General features: G+C 37.6%; 5 protein-coding genes across 6 annotated transcripts; 2 read left to right on the top strand and 3 right to left on the bottom strand.

The window, feature by feature from the left end:
* Positions 1-2,572: 2,572 nt before the first annotated feature.
* LOC129721689 (anaphase-promoting complex subunit 2) lies at positions 2,573-5,442 on the top strand. Its single transcript, XM_055674563.1, has 3 exons — positions 2,573-2,805; positions 2,862-3,324; positions 3,380-5,442. The coding sequence occupies exons 1-3, from the start codon at positions 2,746-2,748 to the stop codon at positions 5,215-5,217; spliced, it is 2,361 nt and encodes a 786-aa protein (XP_055530538.1). The 5' UTR covers positions 2,573-2,745; the 3' UTR covers positions 5,218-5,442.
* On the bottom strand, positions 5,227-5,923 carry LOC129721690 (WASH complex subunit 3). Its single transcript, XM_055674564.1, has 2 exons — positions 5,750-5,923; positions 5,227-5,677 (listed from the first exon to the last, which is right to left on the bottom strand). The coding sequence occupies exons 1-2, from the start codon at positions 5,897-5,899 to the stop codon at positions 5,264-5,266; spliced, it is 564 nt and encodes a 187-aa protein (XP_055530539.1). The 5' UTR covers positions 5,900-5,923; the 3' UTR covers positions 5,227-5,263.
* Positions 5,924-11,597: 5,674 nt separating this feature from the next.
* Positions 11,598-13,626, top strand: LOC129723935 (deoxyribodipyrimidine photo-lyase). Its single transcript, XM_055678432.1, has 3 exons — positions 11,598-11,873; positions 11,928-12,319; positions 12,380-13,626. Exons 1-3 carry the CDS (start codon positions 11,824-11,826, stop codon positions 13,528-13,530), a joined length of 1,593 nt encoding a protein of 530 aa, XP_055534407.1. The 5' UTR covers positions 11,598-11,823; the 3' UTR covers positions 13,531-13,626.
* Positions 13,627-13,694: 68 nt separating this feature from the next.
* LOC129723934 (E3 ubiquitin-protein ligase LRSAM1-like) lies at positions 13,695-17,991 on the bottom strand. Of its 2 annotated transcripts, none has more exons than XM_055678431.1 (9): positions 17,580-17,991; positions 17,352-17,521; positions 17,045-17,287; positions 16,277-16,919; positions 15,721-16,208; positions 15,589-15,669; positions 15,041-15,529; positions 14,848-14,983; positions 13,695-14,770 (listed from the first exon to the last, which is right to left on the bottom strand). In XM_055678431.1, the coding sequence occupies exons 2-8, from the start codon at positions 17,481-17,483 to the stop codon at positions 14,861-14,863; spliced, it is 2,199 nt and encodes a 732-aa protein (XP_055534406.1). In that variant the 5' UTR covers positions 17,484-17,521; positions 17,580-17,991; the 3' UTR covers positions 13,695-14,770; positions 14,848-14,860. The 2 variants fall into 2 exon arrangements, with proteins under 2 accessions (XP_055534406.1, XP_055534404.1); XM_055678429.1 differs by having other exon boundaries at positions 17,717-17,990.
* A 2,993-nt stretch (positions 17,992-20,984) lies between these two features.
* On the bottom strand, positions 20,985-24,138 carry LOC129722558 (peroxisomal leader peptide-processing protease). The gene is made up of 5 exons (XM_055676126.1): positions 24,029-24,138; positions 23,313-23,956; positions 22,986-23,244; positions 22,438-22,903; positions 20,985-22,383 (listed from the first exon to the last, which is right to left on the bottom strand). Exons 1-5 carry the CDS (start codon positions 24,032-24,034, stop codon positions 22,295-22,297), a joined length of 1,464 nt encoding a protein of 487 aa, XP_055532101.1. The 5' UTR covers positions 24,035-24,138; the 3' UTR covers positions 20,985-22,294.
* Between the last annotated feature and the right edge of the window lie 1,698 nt (positions 24,139-25,836).

Below are 25,836 nucleotides of genomic sequence, written 5' to 3'. Positions count from 1 at the left end.
ATTTAGTTCTTAAAAAATATCAATTTATGTGTACAAAATTATCCATTTATTGAATTTAAAACTACTCAGTTTTTAAATTAAAACCTACACCGATTTAGATTTTGAAACTATCAAATTTTCGAATAGAAAAATATTCATTTTTGAATTTAAGACTAACCATTTTAAGAATTTAAAAGTACTCAGTTTAAGAATGGAAAACCACTCAGTTTTAAATGTGATGTTAGCGTAGAAAGGGAGGTTTGTGCCAGTAACAGTCAGAACAAAACAAAACTTAGGTTACATTCTATCTGAACGGTGTCTAATTATATTTATTTTTTAAGTATACTTTGCTCTTTTTTTGTAATGCATAATCACTTGATATTTTACTCTCCCACAAATTTCCTGATGACACGAACAACCTGAAAACTTTTGGTTCCTTAGAATGAATAATGAAATAAGTTCATATGTGTACCTTAAAGCTTTTTAAAATGTCCGTGACCACCTTCTCAGCGATTTTCTCATTTTTTGGAATCACTCAAACAGCCACAAGAACAGATAACACGGCCGCAAAGGCTAAATAATGGCGCACAAATGTTGAATCATGGTGCCGCCTTTTCACTCGTGTCAAATAATGGCGTCGTTTTTTCATGCTTAGTACTCAAAATTGAGTTATAGTGGTAAATTCAAAAATGAGTTATTCTAGATTAATCTAAAATCAGTGTAAAAATTACACAGAATCACCAAATGCGGTATTCAGTTTTTGACGTTTCCATGCAACTTATGAAATTGAATTAAAACTTATTCATTCGCCGTGTTACTTTTCACGAGCGTGTGGAGCAACGATGAGATGACAGTGACAATTGACCTTTCATACATGCTCAAGAAAGAGACTTATATACTGAGATATTTTTACTCGTCCTTCTGTTGAACGCGATGCGTTTGTTTTTTGTTCTGAAAAACGGAATAGACCATTTTACGAACTGACAGGTGTCACGGATCCTGCTGATATTGATACTGCTTATACGTGCGTTATGTCAGCGGTTCCGAGCTTTCTGTCAAAATTTCATTCATGAATTGAGTTCAGAAACGTCTCGTAAAATGGTCTATACTATTAAATTGATACCCGGAATGATATGCGATAAGGGCGCAACTGGCAAAAAAATAAACATAGGGGAATATCAGTTTGAAAATTTGCAAGTACACTTTCAAATCGTAATTGCAAAGGAAGTAACTAACATTAACAGCAATACCAAAAATCGTAAAATAAACCTGTCTTATAGTTACCTAACAATACTACATTAAATTTGTGCATTTATGGCTAAAATCTGCGCTTTCCTTCTAACCCTTTTCAAATGAGCCTTAAAGCATTCTGACAACGAGATACGCCCATCTTTCTTTCGCCTTGTTTTCATTTTTTCTTCAGTTGCGCCTCTTTAAATGCACCTTTATTTTGAAAATTATGTTCATCCGCCCATTACTGTCGCCTGTTTACGGAATACTTCGCAAATAAGCCCGTTGCTTCAAAACAATGTTAAGGGCTTAATTCCAAAGTATCTTTGTTTTGGGTAAACTGTTTGGTCGCCCTTCACTAAAAACTTGATTTAAATAATTTTATCGATTTATACAAAAGAAAGGATTCTTGCCATGAATTTTGTAAGTCTTTTCGAAACCAATGGTGTAATAAAACGATTTGTTTACATTTTGTTAGTTGCGCCCTAATCGCGAATCACTCCGGATACGAGTTTAAGAGAGATTTATCACTCAAAATAATTTTCACGTCATAATTACCGGAAAAGTTATGTGAATATTTTCCACTGTCATTTTCACGTAGATTCTACGTAATTGTCATTTGAGTTCATCATGATCTGGTGAAATGATTTATCCTATGAATCTTATACAGCAGACCTATGCATTTTATGTGACTTTCACGTAGAATTCAACTACCGGTAAAATGAAAAGCATTCGATTATCTGCTAGCTACTACGTTTGATACAACGTAAAATTTCCAAATTTTGTTTCCCCAATTCTTAAAAGACTGCAAATAGGTTTTAGAAATCATAGAAATATGTTGCTTGATAAATCGCACAGCCATGCAAAATCGCCGATTCGTAAATGAATCAAACGACATAAAAACGGACAAATATTACGACATTCGCCGGCGATAATTATGGTAAGCTGCAACTGTTTATGTATAGGAAACTCCTCGACCTTTGAACTAAATCTGTTTGAAACCTGTAAGCTCAAGGCTCGATGTCAAATTCGTACGGTTTTTCGAAAGCTCACTTATTGGCAAGCCGTCGAGAAATTCTATTTTGTTGTCAGAGACTGAATTAGACAACAGCTTCGCCATTTTGATTTCTGTGTATTTTCACATAGAGAGTTCACGCGATACTTCTTCTATGACATTCTGTTTGACGTTGCCAAGTTCACGTTGATACTACGCATACATGCATATATAGTATGCATGTAATTTTCACGTAGATGCTATGTTTGTCACATAAATCATGCAAAATGACAGAAAATGAATAAGTACAGGAAATTTCACATAACAATAATGTGAAAAATATTTTGAGTGTATCTTAAGATTTAGATTGATTTTTCAAAACATTGTAAATTGTTTTTCAGGCTTCACGTCTTTTTTTAAAGATTGCTGGCATCTCTGTAAACTGTAAGCAAAATTTGAATAAACGCACCAAACGCACAGGGCAAGCCACATAACAAACAAATTGTTTTGTCGAAAAACAAAACTAATTCAAAGTGTGCAAAATGTTAGGCGAAAATATAACTGTTCTCCTCTATAAAGTATTTCCCGTACTTGAAAATAAGGTCAGTATTGTAGCATTTAACATTCTCATTCCGCTACCAACTCAATGTTTAAACAGATTCAAATTCTTCCGATCACGGACCAAAACATCTCCCGGCTAGCGACCGAGTTTAACCAAACCCAGCTGTTACCAGTCATATATGAAACCATATTCATCAAAATCGATCGACTTCTTCGCCATGAAACAGTTCCACGGTTTTGGCAGAGCTTTGATCTTTCCTCTAGAAATTCATTCCAAAGCCCTAGGAAAACGAATAGAGATTTTTTCCGGTTTCAGCATGCTGTTCAGACATTATACCGTCACATAGGACAATATTACCAACAATTGAAACGATTGGAAATGATCCGTCAAATTGTACCGGTTCCAGAGCACTTAACCAAGAAACCGAGTGATTTAAGTGAATTTTTTCGGATGTTCCGATGTGCGCTCTTAGCGCAACTACCAAATGACTTCAATAAGCTAGTGTATGAATTTTACAGCGTAGCTTTTAAGGTATTCGCCTTGAACCATACCGAAAGTGGTAAGTTAATTGTTATTAGCGTATATAATAGTATACAATAGAATACACTTTGTAGATGACTATATGGACGTTCCGGATTCGTTTCAATGCACCGCTTGCGGTTTAGAATCTGAACACTGCCAATGTCAGGAGTTAGCCAGTGCCTTCATTAGTACCAATAGACAGCTAGCCGTAATGGGATTATTAGACAAGATTGCCGGTTTTACCCTAACCATGCTTATTCATGAGCGTATTGATGCTAAGATCAGTGAGACAAAGGATAGTTTTGCCGTGTCCCATATCGATAGTCTTGAACGTTGGTTAAACACAGTTGTGCTTCAGTGGTTAACTAGGATTTACAACCGCGGATCCCTAACTATTGAACCAACGGATAGAAAAATTGAAGAAGCGATTGAAAATTTCCAAACGAAATTAGGCTTCTATTTGTATGAAAACTACGCTAATGCCATTATTGATCAATTTTTCGGAATAATTATCGACTTTCCAATGTCACAGGCAGCCATCGATGATTTGAAGACGTGTTTGGAGAAAATTGATTTGAAAGGACATTTAGCAAAGACGGTGAAGCAAACGTTAGAAACTAAACTGCTTCATCCAGGAGTTGATACGCCTGACATTTTGACGGGCTACGTGGCTGCTATAAAAACGTTACGACATCTAGATCAGACGGGAGTCATGCTGCAAACAATAACAGAACCGGTCAAAGAATACCTGCGCAGCCGACCAGATACAGTTCGTTGTGTAGTGACTGGATTAACCGAAGAAGGTTGCTCGGACTTGTCGGAAGAACTGGCTAAAAGCGAACACTTGAAGGTTAAGGACAATGTCAACGAGAAACTAGAGCTGACTGATTGGGAAAACTGGAATCCCGATCCTATTAATGCGGATACGATGATTACCAAGGAATCTCAATCCGGAAGGCCTTCGGATATAATTTCGATGGTTGTGGATATCTACGGCAGCAAGGAGTTGTTTGTTAACGAATACCGAAATCTACTGGCAGAGCGGTTACTTTCACAACTGGACTCAAATCCTGATAAAGAGCTTCGCAATTTAGAGCTACTGAAGCTGCGATTTGGCGAAACATTATTGCACAGTTGCGAAGTTATGCTGAAGGATATTGATGATTCGAAGCGCATTAATTCTCATATTTTATCTGAGGAATCCGGTTTTGTTCAGGAACGCCCCTTTGAAATATCCGCTTTAATAGTTTCGTCGCAATTTTGGCCCACGTTCAAAAAGGAAACTATGGAGCTTCCCGATACTATCAAACATATGTTTGACAAGTACACAAAAACATTCGAGTCGTACAAAGGTAACCGGACATTACACTGGACTCCACTGAACGGAAAAGTGACCATTGACTTAGAACTGGATGGAAAAATTACTGAAATGCAGGTTACACCCGCTCAGGCAACTATAGCTATTCATTTTAGCGAGCAACGGGAGTGGGAACTGGAGAAGTTAGGTCACAAGATGAATATGCCACCGTCCATTCTTCGAAAACGTTTAATATTTTGGCAGTCCCAAGGTCTAATTCGAGAAACGAAGGAGAACTTATTTGTACTTAACGATCATGCCAGTAAACGAGATTCTACAATTGACCAAAATGCCCTGCATGCACCGGACGTTTGTGACGACGAAGAAGCGGAGAGCGCAATGGAATCAGCAAGTGACCAGCGAGAGGAAGAATTGCAAGTTTTCTGGTCCTATATCGAGGCGATGCTCACAAACTTGGATTCGCTGCCTTTAGATCGTATTCATCAGATGCTCAAAATGTTTGCTTCCCAGGTAGATGTCTCTCAAGAAGAGCTGAAAAGCATCCTTCAAAGAAAGGTCAGAGAGCATAAATTGGTTTACGCTGGTGGAGTGTATCAATTACCGAAGGCTTGACAGGTTCAGTTTCGTAAATAAAATAATATTTATTATGTTAAGAAGGTCACAAAAACCGATCTATGTAGTCTGGATCTAGTCCTTCAGAACTGATTTTGTTCTTCACTACTAAAACTGGAACACCTACCCGTACCATTTTTAGGTACCTCTCATATCGTGGATCCTGTTCTGTACTTGGCGGGTCTTCCTTCACGTCATCAGTACCGCCGCTATTATTAGTTGTGTCGTTTGATGACGATGGATTTGTGGACGGCGCTGAAGCAACGTCAGTCTTCAATGCGTCGATAGAGGCAAGTTTTGCCTCCACGATTAGCAAGGATGCTTCCAAAGATTGCATTTTATACTCATGAGCAACCAATTTACTCTCACAATCAGTCGCAAACTGGTTTAAAAAGCTTACCGTGCTGAGAATAAAGTGATTTATGAAAGCGACCATTCGCTTTTGATTTGTCGGCGGAAGCTAATTTGAAAGTTCCCAAAAATTATACCAGACATTAAATTTCTATTTCCAATAAACGCCCAACCAACTAACCTCGTGCTTCTCTAATCCTACCGTTTCCATGATAAACTTAAGAAGACAAGAGCTGTTCCAGACAGGCAAACAGATTTTTATTCGTCGAATCTGAACGTGTTCCCTTTTTTGTGTTTCTGTTCGATAGTCTACAATTGTTTTTGTAAACATCAAAACACACTAAATCCGAAATATTTTCACTATCACTATACTATACACAGAAAAATAAAAATACCCAAATATGCGTATTTTTGACGCAAATCAGCTCTTCTGTGTGGAAAGGGGCCATTCACATAACACGTGGACAGCTTTGGTCATCATTTATTTCAAAAACTCCTTACAAATTTTTGCCTTAAATTAGGTATTCGCATTTTATTTAGCTGTTGTGTTGTTGTTACCGATTTTTGGCGTATTTTTTACCTAAACCAGTGAAAACATTCAGGTTTACGTAAATTTACATTGTTTTTACGAGTTTACTTGGTAATATATTCTTTGTGTGTAGGAATTCATATTTTATCAATCGTACCGTAATATTTTTTTTTCACTTAATGATTTCATATGTACACTCAAAATATTTTTCACATTATTGTTATGTGAAATTTCCTGTACTTATTCATTTTCTGTCATTTTGCATGATTTATGTGACAAACATAACATCTACGTGAAAATTACATGCATACTATGTTTTATCACGTAGTATCAACGTGAACTTGGCAACGTCAAACAGAATGTCATAGAAGAAGTATCGCGTGAACTCTCTATGTGAAAATACACAGAAATCAAAATGGCGAAGCTGTTGTCTAATTCAGTCTCTGACAATAAAATAGAATTTCTCGACGGCTTGCCAATAAGTGAGCTTTCGAAAAACCGTACGAATTTGACATCGAGCCTTGAGCTTACAGGTTTCAAACAGATTTAGTTCAAAGGTCGAGGAGTTTCCTATACATAAACAGTTGCAGCTTACCATAGTTATCGCCGGCGAATGTCGTAATATTTGTCCGTTTTTATGTCGTTTGATTCATTTACGAATCGGCGATTTTGCATGGCTGTGCGATTTATCAAGCAACATATTTCTATGATTTCTAAAAACTATTTGCAGTCTTTTAAGAATTGGGGAAACAAAATTTGGAAATTTTACGTTGTATCAAACGTAGTAGCTAGCAGATAATCGAATGCTTTCCATTTTACCGGTAGTTGAATTCTACGTGAAAGTCACATAAAATGCATATGTCTGCTGTATAAGATTCATAGCATAAATCATTTCATCAGATCATGATGAACTCAAATGACAATTACGTAGAATCTACGTGAAAATGACAGTGGAAAATATTCACATAACTTTTCCGGTAATTATGACGTGAAAATTATTTTGAGTGTAACATTATAGCACATTGTAGGCTATTGATCGTTTGATTTGGTTTTGTTGACAGCTCCGGTAAGTGTTATAGAGAATTTATATTATGTTTGTAATTTGAAGAAAAATGTGTAATGATTTCTACTGAATTTGATTTATTACATTTATTTGACATTTTTTTTAGAAAATCTGTGTACACTCAAAATAATTTTCACGTCATAATTACCGGAAAAGTTATGTGAATATTTTCCACTGTCATTTTCACGTAGATTCTACGTAATTGTCATTTGAGTTCATCATGATCTGGTGAAATGATTTATCCTATGAATCTTATACAGCAGACATATGCATTTTATGTGACTTTCACGTAGAATTCAACTACCGGTAAAATGGAAAGCATTCGATTATCTGCTAGCTACTACGTTTGATACAACGTAAAATTTCCAAATTTTGTTTCCCCAATTCTTAAAAGACTGCAAATAGTTTTTAGAAATCATAGAAATATGTTGCTTGATAAATCGCACAGCCATGCAAAATCGCCGATTCGTAAATGAATCAAACGACATAAAAACGGACAAATATTACGACATTCGCCGGCGATAACTATGGTAAGCTGCAACTGTTTATGTATAGGAAACTCCTCGACCTTTGAACTAAATCTGTTTGAAACCTGTAAGCTCAAGGCTCGATGTCAAATTCGTACGGTTTTTCGAAAGCTCACTTATTGGCAAGCCGTCGAGAAATTCTATTTTATTGTCAGAGACTGAATTAGACAACAGCTTCGCCATTTTGATTTCTGTGTATTTTCACATAGAGAGTTCACGCGATACTTCTTCTATGACATTCTGTTTGACGTTGCCAAGTTCACGTTGATACTACGTGATAAAACATAGTATGCATGTAATTTTCACGTAGATGTTATGTTTGTCACATAAATCATGCAAAATGACAGAAAATGAATAAGTACAGGAAATTTCACATAACAATAATGTGAAAAATATTTTGAGTGTAACAAAGTAAAAAGTAGGAGGGTGGTATTCAAGACACGACCGCATGACGTTGACTACCGTATTCTTATATTCCATTAAAACAAATAGTAGAGGGAATTGCAACTCCAGTATTTGTTGCAATTTTATCTAACAGTGCATTTCTGAATGCTGAATACTAGAAGAATGGATCTCTCTTATTTAATCGCTGTCATTTCATACATACCGCATGACGTAGGACTCTATATTTTTCATCTAACAGTGCTTTCTTATTTGCTGACATTAGAGCGCTTTGAACAATAATTAATAAATAATATAAATGACATATGTCCGCATGTCGCTGGTGCAGTTTTGGAATCAAAATGATGGGGCGCCGGCCGCTGTCGTAAAATTAACACCAACAAAAAGATGCATATTTGCAAGGTTTTATCCGCTAGCAGCAGCATTTTGTAAAACAGAAAATTCAATTAGCCGCTTCTGTAACAAAATTTCGAGGCACCAAAAGGGGCCAGGTGCCGAATATATTTTTGTTTTTGGTTAGTCCGTCCAGAATTCCAGCCATTTTAGTGTTTTGCAGTGCCATTTATTACTAACAGCCACCAGCATAACGAGTAAAACCGGCACGAAATGACCGGTACTCTTGTCTTTCCTCCTTTCAGCTGCTATCACCTAGCGTCCGCATGTCGCTGGTGCAGTTTTGGAATCAAAATGATGGGGCGCCGGCCGCTGTCGTAAAATTAACACCAACAAACAGATGCATTTATGCAAGGTTTTATCCGCTAGCAGCAGCATTTTGTAATAAAACAGAAAATTCAATTAGCCGCTTCTGTAACAAAATTTCGAGGCACCAAAAGGGGCCAGGTGCCGAATATATCCATGTTTTTGGTCAGTCCGTCCAGAATTCTTTCAAGATAGCGTCCGTATGTAGCCGGTACGGTTTAGTAATGAAACTGATGGGGTGAAATGTTCGAACGGTACGTTTTATACCAAGGCTTCGCCAGATAAATAAAAAGAAGGAGGGACTACATAGGTGATGGAATGGTAAGAAAATTTTTTTCTTGAAAGCTGGGCCGGCCGCTGTCGTAATATTAACACCAACACAAACATGCATTTATGCAAGGTTTTTTCCGCTTGCAGCAGCATTTGGTAAAACAGAAAATTCAATTAGCCGCTTCTGTAACAAAATTTCAAAGCACCAAAAGGTGCCAGTTGCCGATTATAGTTTCCTGGTTAGTCCGTCCAGAATTCCAGCCATTTAAGTGTTTTGCAGTAGCCATTTACTACTAAAGCCACCAGCATAACGGGTGAAACCGGCACGAGATGACCGGTACTATTTTGTCTTTCCTCCTTTCAGCTGCTAACACCTAGCGCTGTCGTGAAATTAACATCAACATAAACATGCATTTTAGCAAGGTTTTTTTCCGCTAACAGCAGCAATTGTAAAACATAAAATTCAACTAACCGCTTCTATTATAAAACTGCGAGGCACCAAAAGGTGCCAGTTGCCGATTTCTTGTTTACTGGTTTCCGTCCAGAATTCCAGCCATTTTAGTATTTTGCAGTAGCCACCAGCATCACGGGTCAAACCGGCACGAGATGACCGTTACTATTTTGTTTTTCCTCCTTTTAGCTGCTAACACCGAGCGTCCGTATGTATCCGGTACGGTTTAGTAGTGAAACTGATGGGGTGAAATGTTCGAACGATACGTTTTATACCAAGGCTTCGTCAGATAATTAGAAAGAAGGCGGGGCTACATAGATGATGGAATGGTAGAGACGAATGTTTCTTGAAAGCTGCGCCGGTCGCTGTCGTAATATTAACACCAACACAAACATGCATTTTTGCAAGGTTTTTTCCGCTAGCAGCAGCATTCGGTAAAACAGAAAATTCAATTAGCCGCTTCTGTACCAAAATTTCGAGGCACCAAAAGGTGCCAGTTGCCGATTATAGTTTCCTGGTTAGTCCGTCCAGAATTTCAGCCATTTAAGTGTTTTGCAGTAGCCATTTACTACTAAAGCCACCAGCATAACGGGTGAAACCGGCACGAGATGACCCGTACTATTTTGTCTTTCCTCCTTTCAGCTGCTAACACCTAGCGCTGTCGTGAAATTAACATCAACATAAACATGCATTTTTGGAAGGTTTTTTCCGCTAACAGCGGCAATTGTAAAACATAAAATTCAACTAACCGCTTCTATTATAAAACTGCGAGGCACCACAAGGTGCCAGTTGCCGATTTCTTGTTTACTGGTTTCCGTCCAGAATTCCAGCCATTTTAGTATTTTGCAGTAGCCACCAGCATCACGGGTCAAACCGGCACGAGATGACCGTTACTATTTTGTTTTTCCTCCTTTTAGCTGCTAACACCGAGCGTCCGTATGTATCCGGTACGGTTTAGTAGTGAAACTGATGGGGTGAAATGTTCGAACGATACGTTTTATACCAAGGCTTCGTCAGATAATTAGAAAGAAGGCGGGGCTACATAGATGATGGAATGGTAGAGACAAATGTTTCTTGAAAGCTGCGCCGGCCGCTGTCGTAATATTAACACCAACACAAACATTCATTTTTGCAAGGTTTTTTTCCGCTAGCAGCAGCATTTGGTAAAACAGAAAATTCAATTAGCCGCTTCTGTACCAAAATTTCGAGGCAACAAAAGGTGCCAGTTGCCGATTATAGTTTCCTGTTAGTCCGTCCAGAATTCCAGCCATTTAAGTGTTCTGCAGTAGCCATTTACTACTAAAGCCACCAGCATAACGGGTGAAACCGGCACGAGATGACCGGTACTATTTTGTATTTCCTCCTTTCAGCTGCTATCACCTAGCGTCCGCATGTCACTGGTGCGGTTTTGGAATCAGAATTATGGGGCGCCGGCCGCTGTCGTAATATTAACACCAACAAAAAAATGCATATTTGCAAGGTTTTTTCCGCTAGCAGCAGCATAAACATCGGAAACAGAAAGTGACAACAATAATAACAACAAAGTCAGATCGATTGTATCCGTTAGTGTCGACTGTGCTTGGGAAGAGAGGTAGTGATTGGCTGCGCGGTATGATTTAGACAATCGATATTAATTACCAATTTTTCAATAGTGTATCTCAAACAAAAGTTTGTTTTTGTTACATAAATTTAACCGTAAAAGAATTTCTGATCGATTGATGCCAAAACCTCGAAAACCTGATTATAGATGACTGCAAAACAAGCGCTCAAAACCTGACCACATTTCTCTGGTTTTCTCTGGTTGAATTACTAGATTTTCAAATTCAGGGGCCTAACTTCGATATAGACGTTAGTCAACGTCAAAAAAAACTTGAAACTTGTCATAATTACAAATCATTTTAATTACATTTTTAACTTATTGGCTTGAATAACAAGTCATCACGTAAATTAAGAAAAAACAAATCGTATCGAAACTTCAGACTGTTTCAGACGTGATTGTTATTTTCCCTCCGACTGAAAATAACTCTGATGTTGGGCTGCTGTAGAGTATGGTTAGTTTTGAGAGGGAAAATAACTTTTGACTTGTTAAATTTCAACTAAGAGTTACAATTTTTCACCAATCAATATTTGTTCGAATAAATAAAAAAGAGTAAATTCGGCAACTCTGGCTCTCATCGTCGAGTCGCGGTTTAAGCGGTTTAAGTTTTGTTTTTATTTGCTGTCCTTATAATATTCGAGCAATTGATATCATTTTTCCCACGGTTGTGATCTTCCCTACAAGTTTGCGTTTCGTCCGGTTACAGGGAAGATTTATATGAACACAAGCAGAGCACCGGTAATATCAGTAGTTCGAAAACTTTTCTGGTAAGCATAGAAAAATATTCTTTTTCAACATTTTTTAAGAGCCCACACTTGTAGTACAATGAAGAGGTCCAAAAAATCTGCCGAAGTAGACGCTGCTGCTGGTAGTTCTCGATCTGATGGACCCGCCAAGAAACAAGCTAAATTAGAAACTACTAGCAGTTATGTAGACATGTTTGATGTTCAACGACAGAACGTCGCAAAATCTATACTTGATTTCGATTTTAAGAAGAAACGCGTACGCGTCCTCTCCGAGGTACAGGAAGTCGAAGAAGGGAAGAGAGGGATACTGTACTGGATGTCGCGAGACGGTCGCGTACAGGATAACTGGGCATTTTTGTTTGCTCAGAAATTGGCACTGAAGAACGAACTTCCGTTGCATGTTTGTTTTAGTTTAGTGCCTACATTTCTGGAAGCTACTATCAGACATTACAAGTTTATGTTGAAAGGTACATCGCGAATGAAAACTGGTGTAAACTATTGTATAATCTTTCGGTGCTTTGTTTTAGGCCTTGAAGAAGTAGCTAAGCAGTGCGAAGCATTGGATATAAACTTTCATATGTTAAACGGTACAGCGCGCGATACAATACCCAAATTCGTTCAGGAGCATCAAATTGGAGCAGTTGTTTGTGACTTTAGCCCACTGCGAATACCAATGAAATGGGTAGAAGATGTCGGTAAAGCTTTACCTCCGGAAGTACCATTCTGCCAGGTGGATGCTCACAACATTGTGCCTTTGTGGGTCACGTCCGATAAACAAGAGTATGCTGCCCGCACTATTCGTAGTAAAATCAACAAAAACCTGGACACGTACCTGACCGAATTTCCTCCTGTAATCAAGCATCCCCACAAAGAAGTTATTCGGCCGAAAATTATTGACTGGTCGAAGCTGCTGGAAAGCTTAACAGTCGATAAAACTGTTGACGAAGTTGATTGGGCGGTACCTGGTTATGAAGGAGGAATTGCAATCCTGCAATCTTTCATAGAGAAAAGGTTGCGTAAATTTAATTCAAAGCGAAACGATCCCACAGAAGATGCTTTATCCAATCTTTCACCATGGTTTCACTTTGGACAGATATCTGTTCAGCGAAGCGTGCTTGCCGTGAAAAAGTATGGTAAAGGTTTTTCCGAAGGGGTAGCGGCTTTTTGCGAGGAAGCAATTGTTCGACGGGAACTAGCTGATAATTTTTGCTTTTATAATAAGCAATACGACAACTTAAAAGGCTCCTACGATTGGGCACAAAAAACTCTTCAGGATCACCGTAAAGATAAGCGAACCTACATTTATACACGGGAAGAGCTGCAAGAAGCTAAAACTCACGATGATTTGTGGAATGCGGCTCAAATCCAGATGGTACGGGAGGGCAAAATGCACGGATTCTTACGGATGTATTGGGCAAAAAAGATTCTAGAATGGACCAAAACTCCCGAGGAGGCACTACAGATTGCCATTTATTTAAACGATCGTTACCAACTGGATGGAAGAGATCCGAATGGGTACGTAGGCTGTATGTGGTCCATCGGAGGTATTCACGATCAGGGCTGGCGCGAGAGGGAAGTTTTTGGAAAGATTCGCTACATGAACTATGAAGGTTGTAAGCGCAAATTTGATGTAGCAGCCTTTGTGTCCCGTTACGGTGGAAAAGTTTACCGGAAGTAATCCATCCTAAGTTTGGTTGGAACACGAGTACTTACTTATTTTTTTGAGCTATGCTTTCAAATGGATCTGAATAAACTAAATGAGAATTTTGTTAAACGAATATTTTGATCTAAAATTGAGAATTGCATAGAATGTCAGTTCTTTCAGGAATAGAAAAAGGTTCGTAATGACAATTACCGAAAGATTTTTTATTGTTTTGTGCCTAACAAAATTTTAAAGCAATAATACATCTGGAAAATGATAACAAATTTATTAAACATATCTTATGTTAGTGATAACTGTTTCTGTTTCGCTTCACGCAACGATTTTCGATCAGAATCGCTCGATGTTGTGATTTTTGTCACGATCTATATATTTTGTATGAACTGTAATAGCCTAATTTGTAATAAGTGTATGTAAAGATTGCGTATCTAGAATGCCGTCGAATGCGATCGTCGTATATTATACGGGACAAGTCCCTATTGCATAGTTTGTTCATCGGTATTCGTGACTGGTTGGGTCTAAATTAATGTCATAATGCATTTTTTTCTCAAAAGGCACTATATATATTATGTAATGTATAACATGTGTGCTAAATTCCGTTCATTGTATTGGCTGTACTGAGCTTTTTGTAATGCTTCTGGTATTACTTGGTGTTTCATGATATATTCGCGTATAATTCAACGTTTTGTTTTATTGACAGTACAGTTTAAAGCTTGAGTAATAATAAGGGTCGATGATTTCTATCGAATTACCTATTTTTCTTTAGATTTTGCGGGAGAACAGATAAAATGACATGTTTGTGTTGTATCGATTAATATGTTAAAATTTCATATAGACTAACATATATTTATAACGGCACGAAATATTTAAAACTTGATGACAAAATTTGTGACTAGAACTTTAATATTAGGATACAAAGAGGTATAACTATACTGGGAATGGAAAACATGTAGCCTTCTAATTGAGGATTTTGCTACATCTAAACATGATTATAGAATTTGAATTATGTTATGTTTTTGTTTTGTTTTGATGTATTTTCCCATTTCCATGTTATTATGTTTTTCCATTTGATACTTTGTATCGTTTTTCTAATCAAAAATGATTCAATAGAATAAATCGCTCGTTTGGTTTTGTTGGCGATTGAGAAGCTCACTTTACACTCGGTTCTCTTGAAGTAAGTGCATGGAAAGGAATGGAAAGATACACCAAACATAAGTGCTGAATTTAGCAGATGTGCACTGATCAATTTATTTATATGCTGAAATGAGAACATACATTCAGTTACTAGAGAACAGAAATTGCAGTAAACATGTTAGGAATGTACAGTTGGCTTACCTTTGGTATAGCTTCATGGTTGAATAACTTTTATTTTCCTTTCAATATACGATCGACACAAGGGACAATCGGTAATATCAACATGACATCCAGCACAACAACACATGTGTCCGCATGGCAAAAAGATAACTTGAACCTGTAATGAAAATCAAACTTAATAGGAATATATCAAAATTTGTATGGCTGTACGTACCGTTTCTTCAAGACAAACAACACACTCAGAGAATTGCACTGTCCCACTTGCGAGCGGGGAAGGTTCCTCTGGTGGCGAGCTCGGTATTTCTGGTATACGGTCCTCTTCCGTAGGTGGAGCTGTTGGAGTCGTGGGCGGAGTGTCTCCCTCAGGATATTCTATTCTTCGATTCAGATAGTCATAATAGTTACTAATCGATGCTAGGATGGCACGACGATCCAGAGGGTTTTGTACACCCGCATCGACCAAGTCTTGCTCGTTAACGCTAGATAATTCTTTCTCCCGGTTCTGCCAAATTTTAGACAGAAATGGTAAACAATGCACAACACCATTCTCCAGAAACTGATAACCCAATATAGGATCAATAGACGCTGTATCGTTGGTAATCTCCGTCGGTTGATGGTCAAGTAATTTTTGATATTGCATGAGCCAAAAGTCTGTTTGCTCACCTTCCTTTTGCTTTTCTATAATTTTGAGAGTTTCTAGAAGCTACAAGGAAACAGTTTACTAAACCGGTGCGAATTTGAAACTTAACAACATAAACATACTTGCTGCTTTCGTATATCTTGTTGTTTGAGCAAATCCATCAGTACATATGTAAGATTTAATCTCTGTTCGCTGAGATTATTCTGCAAAAGGAACATTGAAAACACTTGGATGAAATTAAGAGATAAACTTACAATTTTATCATCTTGGCTAGTTTTTTTGCGTTCGATTTCGTACGTTGTGAGGGCCGCCAGCTGTGACTCAACAATACGCACTTGCTCGACAAGACCCCATGTGCGAGAGTCATTTCTTGCTATGAGAGCAGCCACGGCAGATTTTTGAATCTCTTCATCGGAATTAATTTGTTCTATAATATCTTGCCGGTTGCGGTCGTAGTTTATAAACACATTATTAAGCAAATTATTGGTCTCATACTCCCTTTCCAGGATATTGCGCGACGATTGATCTCTTTGGTTATGGAAATTCTGAATGACGTTAATTTCGTTCTCTAGCAAATCGGTCATAGCTGTAAGAATCTCCTGTTTGCGAAAATCGTTTTGCTGAATACGAAGCTGCTCTACAAGTCGCTCTTGTTCTCGACGCTCGCATTCAAGGAATGCTGGATCTGGCCCATTTTTAAGAGATAGTAGCGTTTTTACCAATTCGCTGGAATGCTCCTCGTCTGTAAAATAATGCGAAAAAATATTAAACAAAAAAAAAAAAAAAAACAGTTAGTATCAATTGATATACCTTTTAAAATATCATTAATTAAACGTTGACGTTCGGATTGCTTCTCCTCCTGTAATCTTGAAACATGGCAATCGCTCTGGCTTTGCTGTTGCAAAAGTTGTTGTAGCAGCTCTTGCTTCCTTTTTTGTTGTTGTTCGTGGAGTTTGCTCTCAGTTAAATAATCTTTTTCGTACGCTAATCTTTCCCGTTCCAACAACTTTTTTTCCTTTTCGTATCGCTCTCTGGCAAGTTCTGCTTGACGCAGTTCACCGCGCTCGCTGTTGATGAAGTTGATTGTACTTGTTTTGCAGCTTGTTGCTTGCAACATGTCATTCTGATTTTCCGTTGGCGGACTGGCGACTTCACCTGTTGAAAGATATTTTATGATTGCATAGGTTCCTCCATCGATAACGTCCATCGGTGGCTCGGTAATGGTGTTTTGGTCGAGCACTATATCTACTAGATTATCACAAGTTGCCAGCTGATTCGGCAGTTTTGTCAGGCGAACGTTACCACTGACGTTCAGTATTCGTAGGTTGGGCATAAATGATACTTGCTCCACAACAGTTAAATTGTTCACGGATACATCAAGTAATTCCAGCTTCTTCAGTCGATTGATTGTTGTTGGGAGTTTTTCTAAGTTGTTGTTCGATATAAATAGTTCCTGGAATTAAATACAATTTTACTTTGAATAAATGAAAGTTTTTTCTTTCTGATAGGGTAAGAAAATGTCAATTGTAAAGAAGTAATTCGAATAAGCTTTTTCCTCTCTTCGCTACGAGTACTCACCCTGAGGTTTTCCAGCTTGCAGATATCGTCTGGTAGTTTCTTAAACCGATTGCTATCTAGGTTGAGCGTGACCAATAATTGCAAGTCGTCCAGCGAACCTCCGCCAGTAAGTGAGGCCAATTTGTTATTCGCCAATAGTAATACTTCCTTCCGTAGCACTTTACACATTATGTATACACCGGAAGGCACATCCTTCAAATTACAATCTGTCAGATCGTAAATTGGTTCGGGAGTTTCTTTTGCCTATGGGTGACGATTTGATTAAAATAATCGATAGATACGAATGTTAATCAAAATCTGTTCTTACCATACATTGTTTCCGTTCTAAACGAGCCTTATAGTCTATCGATGGCTGTTGATTGCATGTCGTTCTGTTCGACATTTCGGTGTTTGGTACGGAAAAATTGTCATTATTTGAGGACGAAATACGACAACCCATAAAAGGATATAGACTATCTACCACACTTAATCTAAAATCTATAAGTAAAAATATACAGAACACTTAAAACAAAAACGAGACAATTCTGTCATTCACGTGATATCGTGCTACGGGCTAACTTGCCGTTCTGTAGATAAGAATTCAAAATTCTGTTCAATGAAATTAATCCAAAACAGTGGTACGAAAACTACTGCAATATTTTGATTGTTCTTGACACCACAATTAATACGCACATCATACAATCACCATTGATAATGAGGTCACAGTAGTATCTAATAAACAGATATCTGAAACCTTATCGAAATAACTTTATTTGAGTTTAGATCAACAGCTGACGTGTATTTTTTAATGAAATAAGCTATAATATGAAAAACTTCCGTTTCACTAGGATAAATCAAGAAATGCGAGTAATACTCTGGTCACAAAACCATTTGTTTTGAATAACTTTTAAGTTATTTATCTATTTTATGGATTTTATACGCGATATACATTTCAAGTGTCAAACTAGTGGCATGATTATACATATTGAGCTAAGAACATTCATATTGTTTTAATCCAAGGGAATGGTATGGTAGCCTTCAAGCGTTACGAACATCTATTTCTGTACCGTTTGTCCCAAAACTCCTTTTTTGCTGTCACAGTTTGCTTCATTTTGCTTTGGGACACAATTAATGTACTAAATATCACTTACAATATCACATACCATGTGAAAACCTTAAGAAATTGCTCAAAACTGTCTGATATACTATTAATAATTGCAGTCAGCATTTAGCCGGTTTGCCCGAATCAACATGAGATAAGGGTAAACTAGAGACTGTGTTATAAAGAGATACGCAAAGAGAAAAGCAGTAAATATGGCAACCCTTTGCTAATATTCTATTCCAAACAGGGGGCTCTTGTGGCTGTCAAACTCCATACATTTTCCACCTACCACTCTTTGATTCTGGTACCCACTTTTTGGTTGGTTTGCCCTAAAACAAGTGAAATAGAGTAAACGTCCCATTTTTTCGGTAGACTTATTCTCGAGTAAATGTCGTTTTAGATGGAAAAAACAAGAGCTTAACATTTGTTTTCAGTACAATGTGCACGTTCAATGAATAAGATAAGTTTTGTAAGTATTTGAAATGAAATATCACCGCCGTGATGAATATATGATTGGTAGGCAAAATGTTGACGTTTATAGGCCCCTGATTCCAAACAATTCTGGCAACCACATTTAATTTCGCATGACTTTTCATACGCACTATAGAAAGTGTAATGAAATTCCGAAACTTTGTAAGGATGTATAACTGAGTTTCAAAGCTTGTTTATACATTTTTTAAATTTTCAATGCATAACTTATAATACGAGCATAACGAACACATTTTCCGTTCAAACCATAATTGCACGTGGTTCACAACAATTATACTGATTACAATACACATTCTGTACGAAAAGTAACACTCCTGAGTTTGTTTACTTTGCACACTTGGAGCCTCGATTTGACAGTTCACTTGGAGTTTCCGACCTCACTCTTTGCGTATCTGTTCATAACACCATCTGTAGGGTAAACTGCCCATTTTTCGGGTGCCAGTGCCAGTGATGTTGGTAACGCGTCAAATGTATGGTAGTTGACAGCGATGCCATTCCCGTGTTTCAATCGCTCTGTCGAAAAAATAATAGGAACATTTGAAATGAGCGTCTTTGCACGATGACGTCACAAAACAAGAAGAAAGGGATTTGACAGTTGTCGCGGGTTTGTTTACATAGTAAAATTTTCGGCTCGAATAAAAATGCGGAACTATTTTGTTAAAAATTGCGTTTCCAAGAATAAACCAAAAGATCACAGTAACGAATTCGCATAGGCGGAAAGTTTTCCCATCTTTATCGTACTCGTATCATTCATTTTCACTCCTATCCATTCCAATTTGCCTCATTTGTTAGGTTTCATCTCAACCATGTCATGCAGTCTTTAATTTGACCGTGTTTCGTGCGAGAAGATAGAATACTGGGGTGACATTGCGCATTTCGTTTCGAGTAACTCGAACAAAACTAAATGATCGCTGGTGGGCGTTGTGTTTCGTTTTTCGTATTTTTTTCGATTTTGCGGGTTGGATTAGCCGAAGGACAAATGACAATGACAGCTCCTTTGAGCTTATAGCAAAATTGGCAGTATGTATGTAAAAGTATGAAAATGGTGTTAAGAATTGTCAAAATAATTTATCAATCTGCAAAATTTACGTTTTAAAAATATTTCCGAAAATTAATCAGAGCTTCAGTGAATAAAAAACTGGATAAAACTGACAAATATCTGAAAAAAACTGGAATAAACTGTTTGACTGGATCACTTGAAAAAAACTGGAGGAATCCAGTTTAAACTGGAACGTTGGCAATCCTGTCTGACACGTGTGTATCTTATCTCGTTTTTGGATAGATCCTTGTTTTGCAAGTTCGTACTCCTTTCATTTCCAATTCCACCATGTCCTGGAACCCATTACAAGTTCACTGAGTTTGTTTCACGGAGCTGTCGCAAAGTGAGAATACATTTCCAGACAATCTTGGATGTAGATTTACAAGCACCAAGCGCTTTCAACGCTGCCTGACTATCAGAGAAAATACAAACATTTGCATGTGTGTATTTTTAGACAAGCTGTCGCAACGCTGTTGGCCAGTGTCCTATTGCTACCTAAGTATTATTCCCAAGGCCAAAGATTCCTGCACCAGTTTTTTTTTTGAGCCATCTGCGAAAAATATCGTCGAGCCAGGACGGAGGTATAAAAGTGCTCAAAAGGGCCGAATGTCGTATATCACACGACTTATTTCGACGAGCTGAGCTTTTTCTGTATGTGTGTGTGTAACGCTCTCCCAATCTCACTCAATTTTCTCAGAGATGGCTCACTCATGTTTCTCAGAGATGGCTGGACCGATTTTCATAAAATCAGTGTTGATGTATTGATGTATTTTGCAATCAGACTATTACTTTGCCTGTTATGTTTAAAAATGTGAAATCCAGCTATGAAAAGGAACATATTCCGAAGACTACTTGGACTCACTCACTTTTCTCAGAGATAGTTGAACTGATTTCCACAAATTTAGTGTCAAATGAAAGATCTAGCTGCCTTATAACACCTTATTGAATTTTGCTGTAATCGGACTGTAACTTCGTCTGTAATGTATCGAAATGTGAAAATACGAAACTTCATTATCTTAGAAACTACACAACCGATTTGAACAATATTGATATCAGATGAACAGGCTAGTTAAGGGTTAACTGATGAATTATGATTGAACACGTGGTTTCAAAGTTTGGCTGCCCTATACGTTCCCTTTTCATTTGATTATAAACGAACTTAAGCAACCGTTATGCATTAAATTGTTAAAACAACGAAAGTCTATTATCTAAAGTATTACACGACTTATTTGAACATAATTAGTGTCATACAAATGAGTCATCTCTCAAACTTAGAAATAACAAACTTCATAACAATTTGATATGTGGTTCAGAAGTTATGGAAAGAAAAGAAATTCAAAGAATATTCAAAACTATACCTGCTTTGATCAATATATTTGGCCTCAACATGATTTAAATGTGGTATCGTACTATTTGAACGTTCCCGGTATCGCTCGTGATTAAATTGATCGAAATTAAGAGTCATTTCTTTTATTTCGCTATTTCTTAAGCGCTAACATAACGTCAAATTTTATATCTTATACTTAAATTACAGCATCAATATTTTAAACCCCAAAGAGTGAATGTACCTTTATTGGATTTAAGCATTCATGTAAAACTATTTGCGTGGGAGTCCCCGTGGTGTTGGTGCTGAGGTGGAGATAGATGAGGAACGATTTAAAGTGGTTGACGAATTCGTTTATCTTGGTACGCTTGTGACATGTGACAACGATATGAGCCGTGAAGTGAAACGACGAGTTGCAGCTGCGAACAGGGCTTTCTACGGACTGCGTAACCAGCTAAGGTCCCGTAGTTTGCAAACTCGCACAAAACTAGCGCTGTATAGGACGCTGATACTCCCGGTGGCCCTTTACGGACATGAAGCATGGACGCTGAAGGAAGCTGATCGACGAGTGCTCGGAGTTTTTGAGCGTAAAGTTCTGCGATCGATACTTGGCGGTAAACTGGAAGATGGAGTGTGGCGCAGACGCATGAATCAGTACCAGGTATACAAACATGCTGATATAGTGAAGGTAATACAGCGGGGCAGGCTGGACATGTAGCCAGGATGCCTGACGAGAGAGCCGCCAAAACTATCTTCAGTAGAGAACCAGGAAGAGGCCGTCGACTCCGTGGTAGGCCTCGCACGCGGTGGATGTGCGCGGTGGAAGAAGATGCACGATCTGCTGGTGTACGGGGAGACTGGAGAACGGCTGCTCAAGACAGAAGAAGATGGACATCTCTAATTCGTTCGGCCCTGGACCGGCGAACGGTCCGTTAGCCAAAAAAGTAAAGTAAAGTAAGTAAGTAAAACTATTTTCACAAATAACAAGTTTGAATGAGAAAGGCTGAGACTGACCGCTAGGTGGATTAATTGGGTTTGTTTTTTTATTTGTAAACATTTCCCATGTGACGTAACTTTTTTTATACCCTCTCTCCCTCGAACAAAACTAAATGATCGCTGGTGGGCCTCCCTACGTCACAAATCATCACGATTTTCTTGTCCCTTTTCCTTCTATATGCCTGACGTACATCATCCATGCCCCCTTATACACTATAACGGCACAGCCCTGGATGATTCACAGGCTATATGTTTCCAAAGCAGACAAGTTATCAATAAATATACTATTTTGATTTTCCGCTTTTTTTCCTTCAGCAGTATTTATAATTTGTTCGTGATTTTCATGTCTCGCAGTTTCCATTTATCAATTATGATTTGATTGGCCCCAATCTCTCGCAAAGTAGTGATATCTGAAAAATCATAATTTATTTAGAATAACATTAATCTACGCTACGTTCCCATACCATTAGTTTCAATGTATTTCTGCAGCGTTGTGTTAATATCACAAATTGGAACACACATATTATGATGCGGATAAATTTTATCATCAAAGGAACTTTTGAAGTTTGAGACCATGACGGCTATCAAATTCCCTGTACTATCAAAAATCGGTCCACCGCTTTGACCAGCTTGTACGGGGCAATCGGTGATAAGAACTCCTTTTGTGTACATGGTTACTCGCCCACAAAAAATACTTGGTTTGAAGTTTTCATTTAAACCAAAGATTTTAAATAGCGGAAATCCAATTGCATACACTCTCTGACCTACTTTTGGGACGTACGTTGCCAAATGACAGAGTTTTATTTTTTGTGAATTACTACAATCAGCTAGTTCTAATATCGCGATATCGTATGCGCTATCGTAAATCGGGTTTTTGTACAGTAACTTTAGCTGATATTCACATCCTTTAACGTAACAGACAATATTATCCTGGTTGAAAGAAAAGCATGTTCAGTAGAAAGGCGTCACTCCTTTTGTACTAAAAGTAAATATGTATGGGATACATACTTACACTTTTTACTACATGCGAACAAGTAATCACCAAATTACGGCCTTTGATCTGAAATATACATCCGGTACCCCAACAGTTCATTGAATCAATCAAACACACAGACTCCATGTATTTTTCTATGTTTTTTCTTGCAGGTTCTATTGTTAGACTTCTACTGAAAAGGGCTCTAAAAATTTCTGTAATGTTTGCTGCTAAAGGAAAACTTGCAATATCGTTTTCATTATAAAAACATGATCCTAATAAAACGCTTCGCAAGTTTCTAGAATCAGAATATTAGATGTCAGTTATTGAAATAGCTTGTAGTAAAAACATTGAATTGTTACTTACAGCTGCTTATCATAAACCCCTCCTCCTTCACAACCAAAAGCCGTTTGGACATTTAACAGTGCTAGACAGTTCTCAGTTCCAAAAACGTTGGCTACATGTCCGAGATTGACAGTATTCATAAAGTGTTCGTTTCCGAATGGAGTAGAAACGCAAATTATTTCTTCTATTATATTTAAACTATAATTTGTGCTATCCATGAGATGCAAAAACACCTGCTTTGTCTGCTCAAGTGATATGTTGGACTCAAATTTCCGAAGTAGCAGGAACGAAGAAAAAAATTTGATATACTCTCCTATACGTTCGTATTTACCGTCAACTAGGAATTTGAGGGCAGAACAATCTCTAATACTTGCTTCAATAAATTTTGAAAATACTATGAACGCTATTCGTGCTTTAAATTCCGTTAAACCGTTTTTTGGATTTGGAATAATCATTCTGAAATCTAGTTCATCCAATTCGCTTATTTCAGGATCTCTGGCATGAATCAATGGTTTGTCGGGCATTTTATATAGTGCGTCTTTGGAATTTGTTACTTGAAGTAGAGTCAATCCTGATGTAAGAATCAAACCATTTGGAAATATTATTGCTGAATTTTTATAACTGCCAGTTCGACAGTAGATAATGCCATGACTTGGAAACCAGTTCTGAAATAAACATGGAGGTATATTAGTTTACTTTTTATGAATCAATATGCAATGATAAGGACGAAAATTTACCTTCATTCTTCGTATTTTGTAATTGGACAGATAATAAACTAAGTGCTGTACAGAGTAAGTAAATGATAACAAATTGAACACACTGTAACACCTGAACTTTGGAATGATCTGCTCGCATCTCTCTCAATATCAGAGCTGTCATGATGTTCGGTTGAAAATGACCGTATACACCAAACAAACAACAAATCTGCAATGCGTTTTTCAATAGCATATTTAATTTTTTTGCAGCTCGTGACAAGTTCACTGGTTATTTTGTTGTTATGTTATGAATGATTCAATTTCACAAAAAATACATGCACGAAAAAAGAACATGAATGAAGTTAGCACACAGTTACTATATCGAAACAAGCAAAAGAATGAAAATAATTGCAATCATACTCTTGGATGAAAAAATTATTAAACTGGTTATACATCGTTTAAGTAGTATAAATAAGATGTGGTCTAATGTATGTCATTGCTGGGAACTTCAATTTGTCTGTTTGTACATCACACTTACTTCACCTATCTGTGCATCTGTGCAACACGCGCAAACTGAGAAGCCTAATTTTCGTTTTTGGAGAAGCATCTTTAGCATGAGTGAATCAGGGTATCAGCATATACTTAGACATACGTAACACTGGCGATTTTTGTTGGTACTCTTTGCCCCACATCACCCGGTACCAACACCAGTTTGAACTGCTCGACGAAAATGAACGGAATGAATTTTCTTCATCGCGGCTCTACTCGAGCCCATAACAAAATCCCTTAAGAAACTGTCAAAAAGTTGTTTACAAAATCAATGCTGCATTTTTCGAGTGGGAACGAGACAAATGCAGAGTTGCGCAGGTACACAACCTCCATAAACTACTCAAACAGAGGTTTTTTTTACAGAGGTTGGTACTTTCGATTTTGTACCAACTTTTTTGGAAGATATCTTCCTGAGTGTTACGTATGTCTTATGTATGTGGTATCAGTAATATTGAATTGTTTGCAAAACGTTTTATTTTTGAGTACACATGCAGATTATTACTGATTTGCAGTTTTTCAGTGTTATTGCAGATTTGTACTCAAATCTAATTACATGTGCGCAGTATTATTTATTGATAAATAAAAAAAAATCAAGAATGTTGATTTTTTTTGGCTTTTCACGAATGTTGAGTTTAAAAACATGCAACGCTGCAAAAAAAATTTTCACCAACAACTTTCGACAACATTGCTCTTTTGACGTACGACTACTAGCGAATTTCTTTATTCCACTGTGTGCGGGCAAAACTACCGAGGAATAATAAAACGTCATCGCCATTTAAGACGCAAGTAAGAAAGAGATGCCAGATAATTGTTTATGAACTTAGCACGTGTGGTGGTGGGTTGAAGCTGACAAATTTTACAGTGCGCTTCGGGCAGCACGGCAGGTCAAAACTGGGTCAAAACCGAGCGAATAAAGGAGGGGTTTTGACAGCAGTTAGTGCGCTTCCAGGTCAAAACGAGGTGAGCTGGTGAAATAAAGAAATTCGCTATACGTCTTACCGCACTATAGACCATTTTACGAGTCGTTACTAAACTCAATTCATGAATGAAATTTTGACAGAAAGCTCGGAACCCTCGGTGAAGCTGACATAACGCAAGTAGAAGCAACATCAATATCAGCAGGATCCGTGACACCTGTCAGTTCGTAAAATGGTCTATATCGAGATACATTCTGCGGAACTAAAACCAAGATGTAACGTCGGAATGAAATACTGCAAGGTATACAGCCCAAGGGTTGTATGAAATGGTGACGTGGGACTAAACACTGTAATTAGGGGATTTTTTGTTACAAAATATACAGA

The sequence above is a fragment of the Wyeomyia smithii genome, chromosome 2 (assembly GCF_029784165.1).
Source record: "Wyeomyia smithii strain HCP4-BCI-WySm-NY-G18 chromosome 2, ASM2978416v1, whole genome shotgun sequence".
NCBI classification, from domain to species: domain Eukaryota; kingdom Metazoa; phylum Arthropoda; class Insecta; order Diptera; family Culicidae; genus Wyeomyia; species Wyeomyia smithii.
Note: the sequence above shows the minus strand (reverse complement) of the source record. Positions and strands in the feature narration are given on the sequence as shown.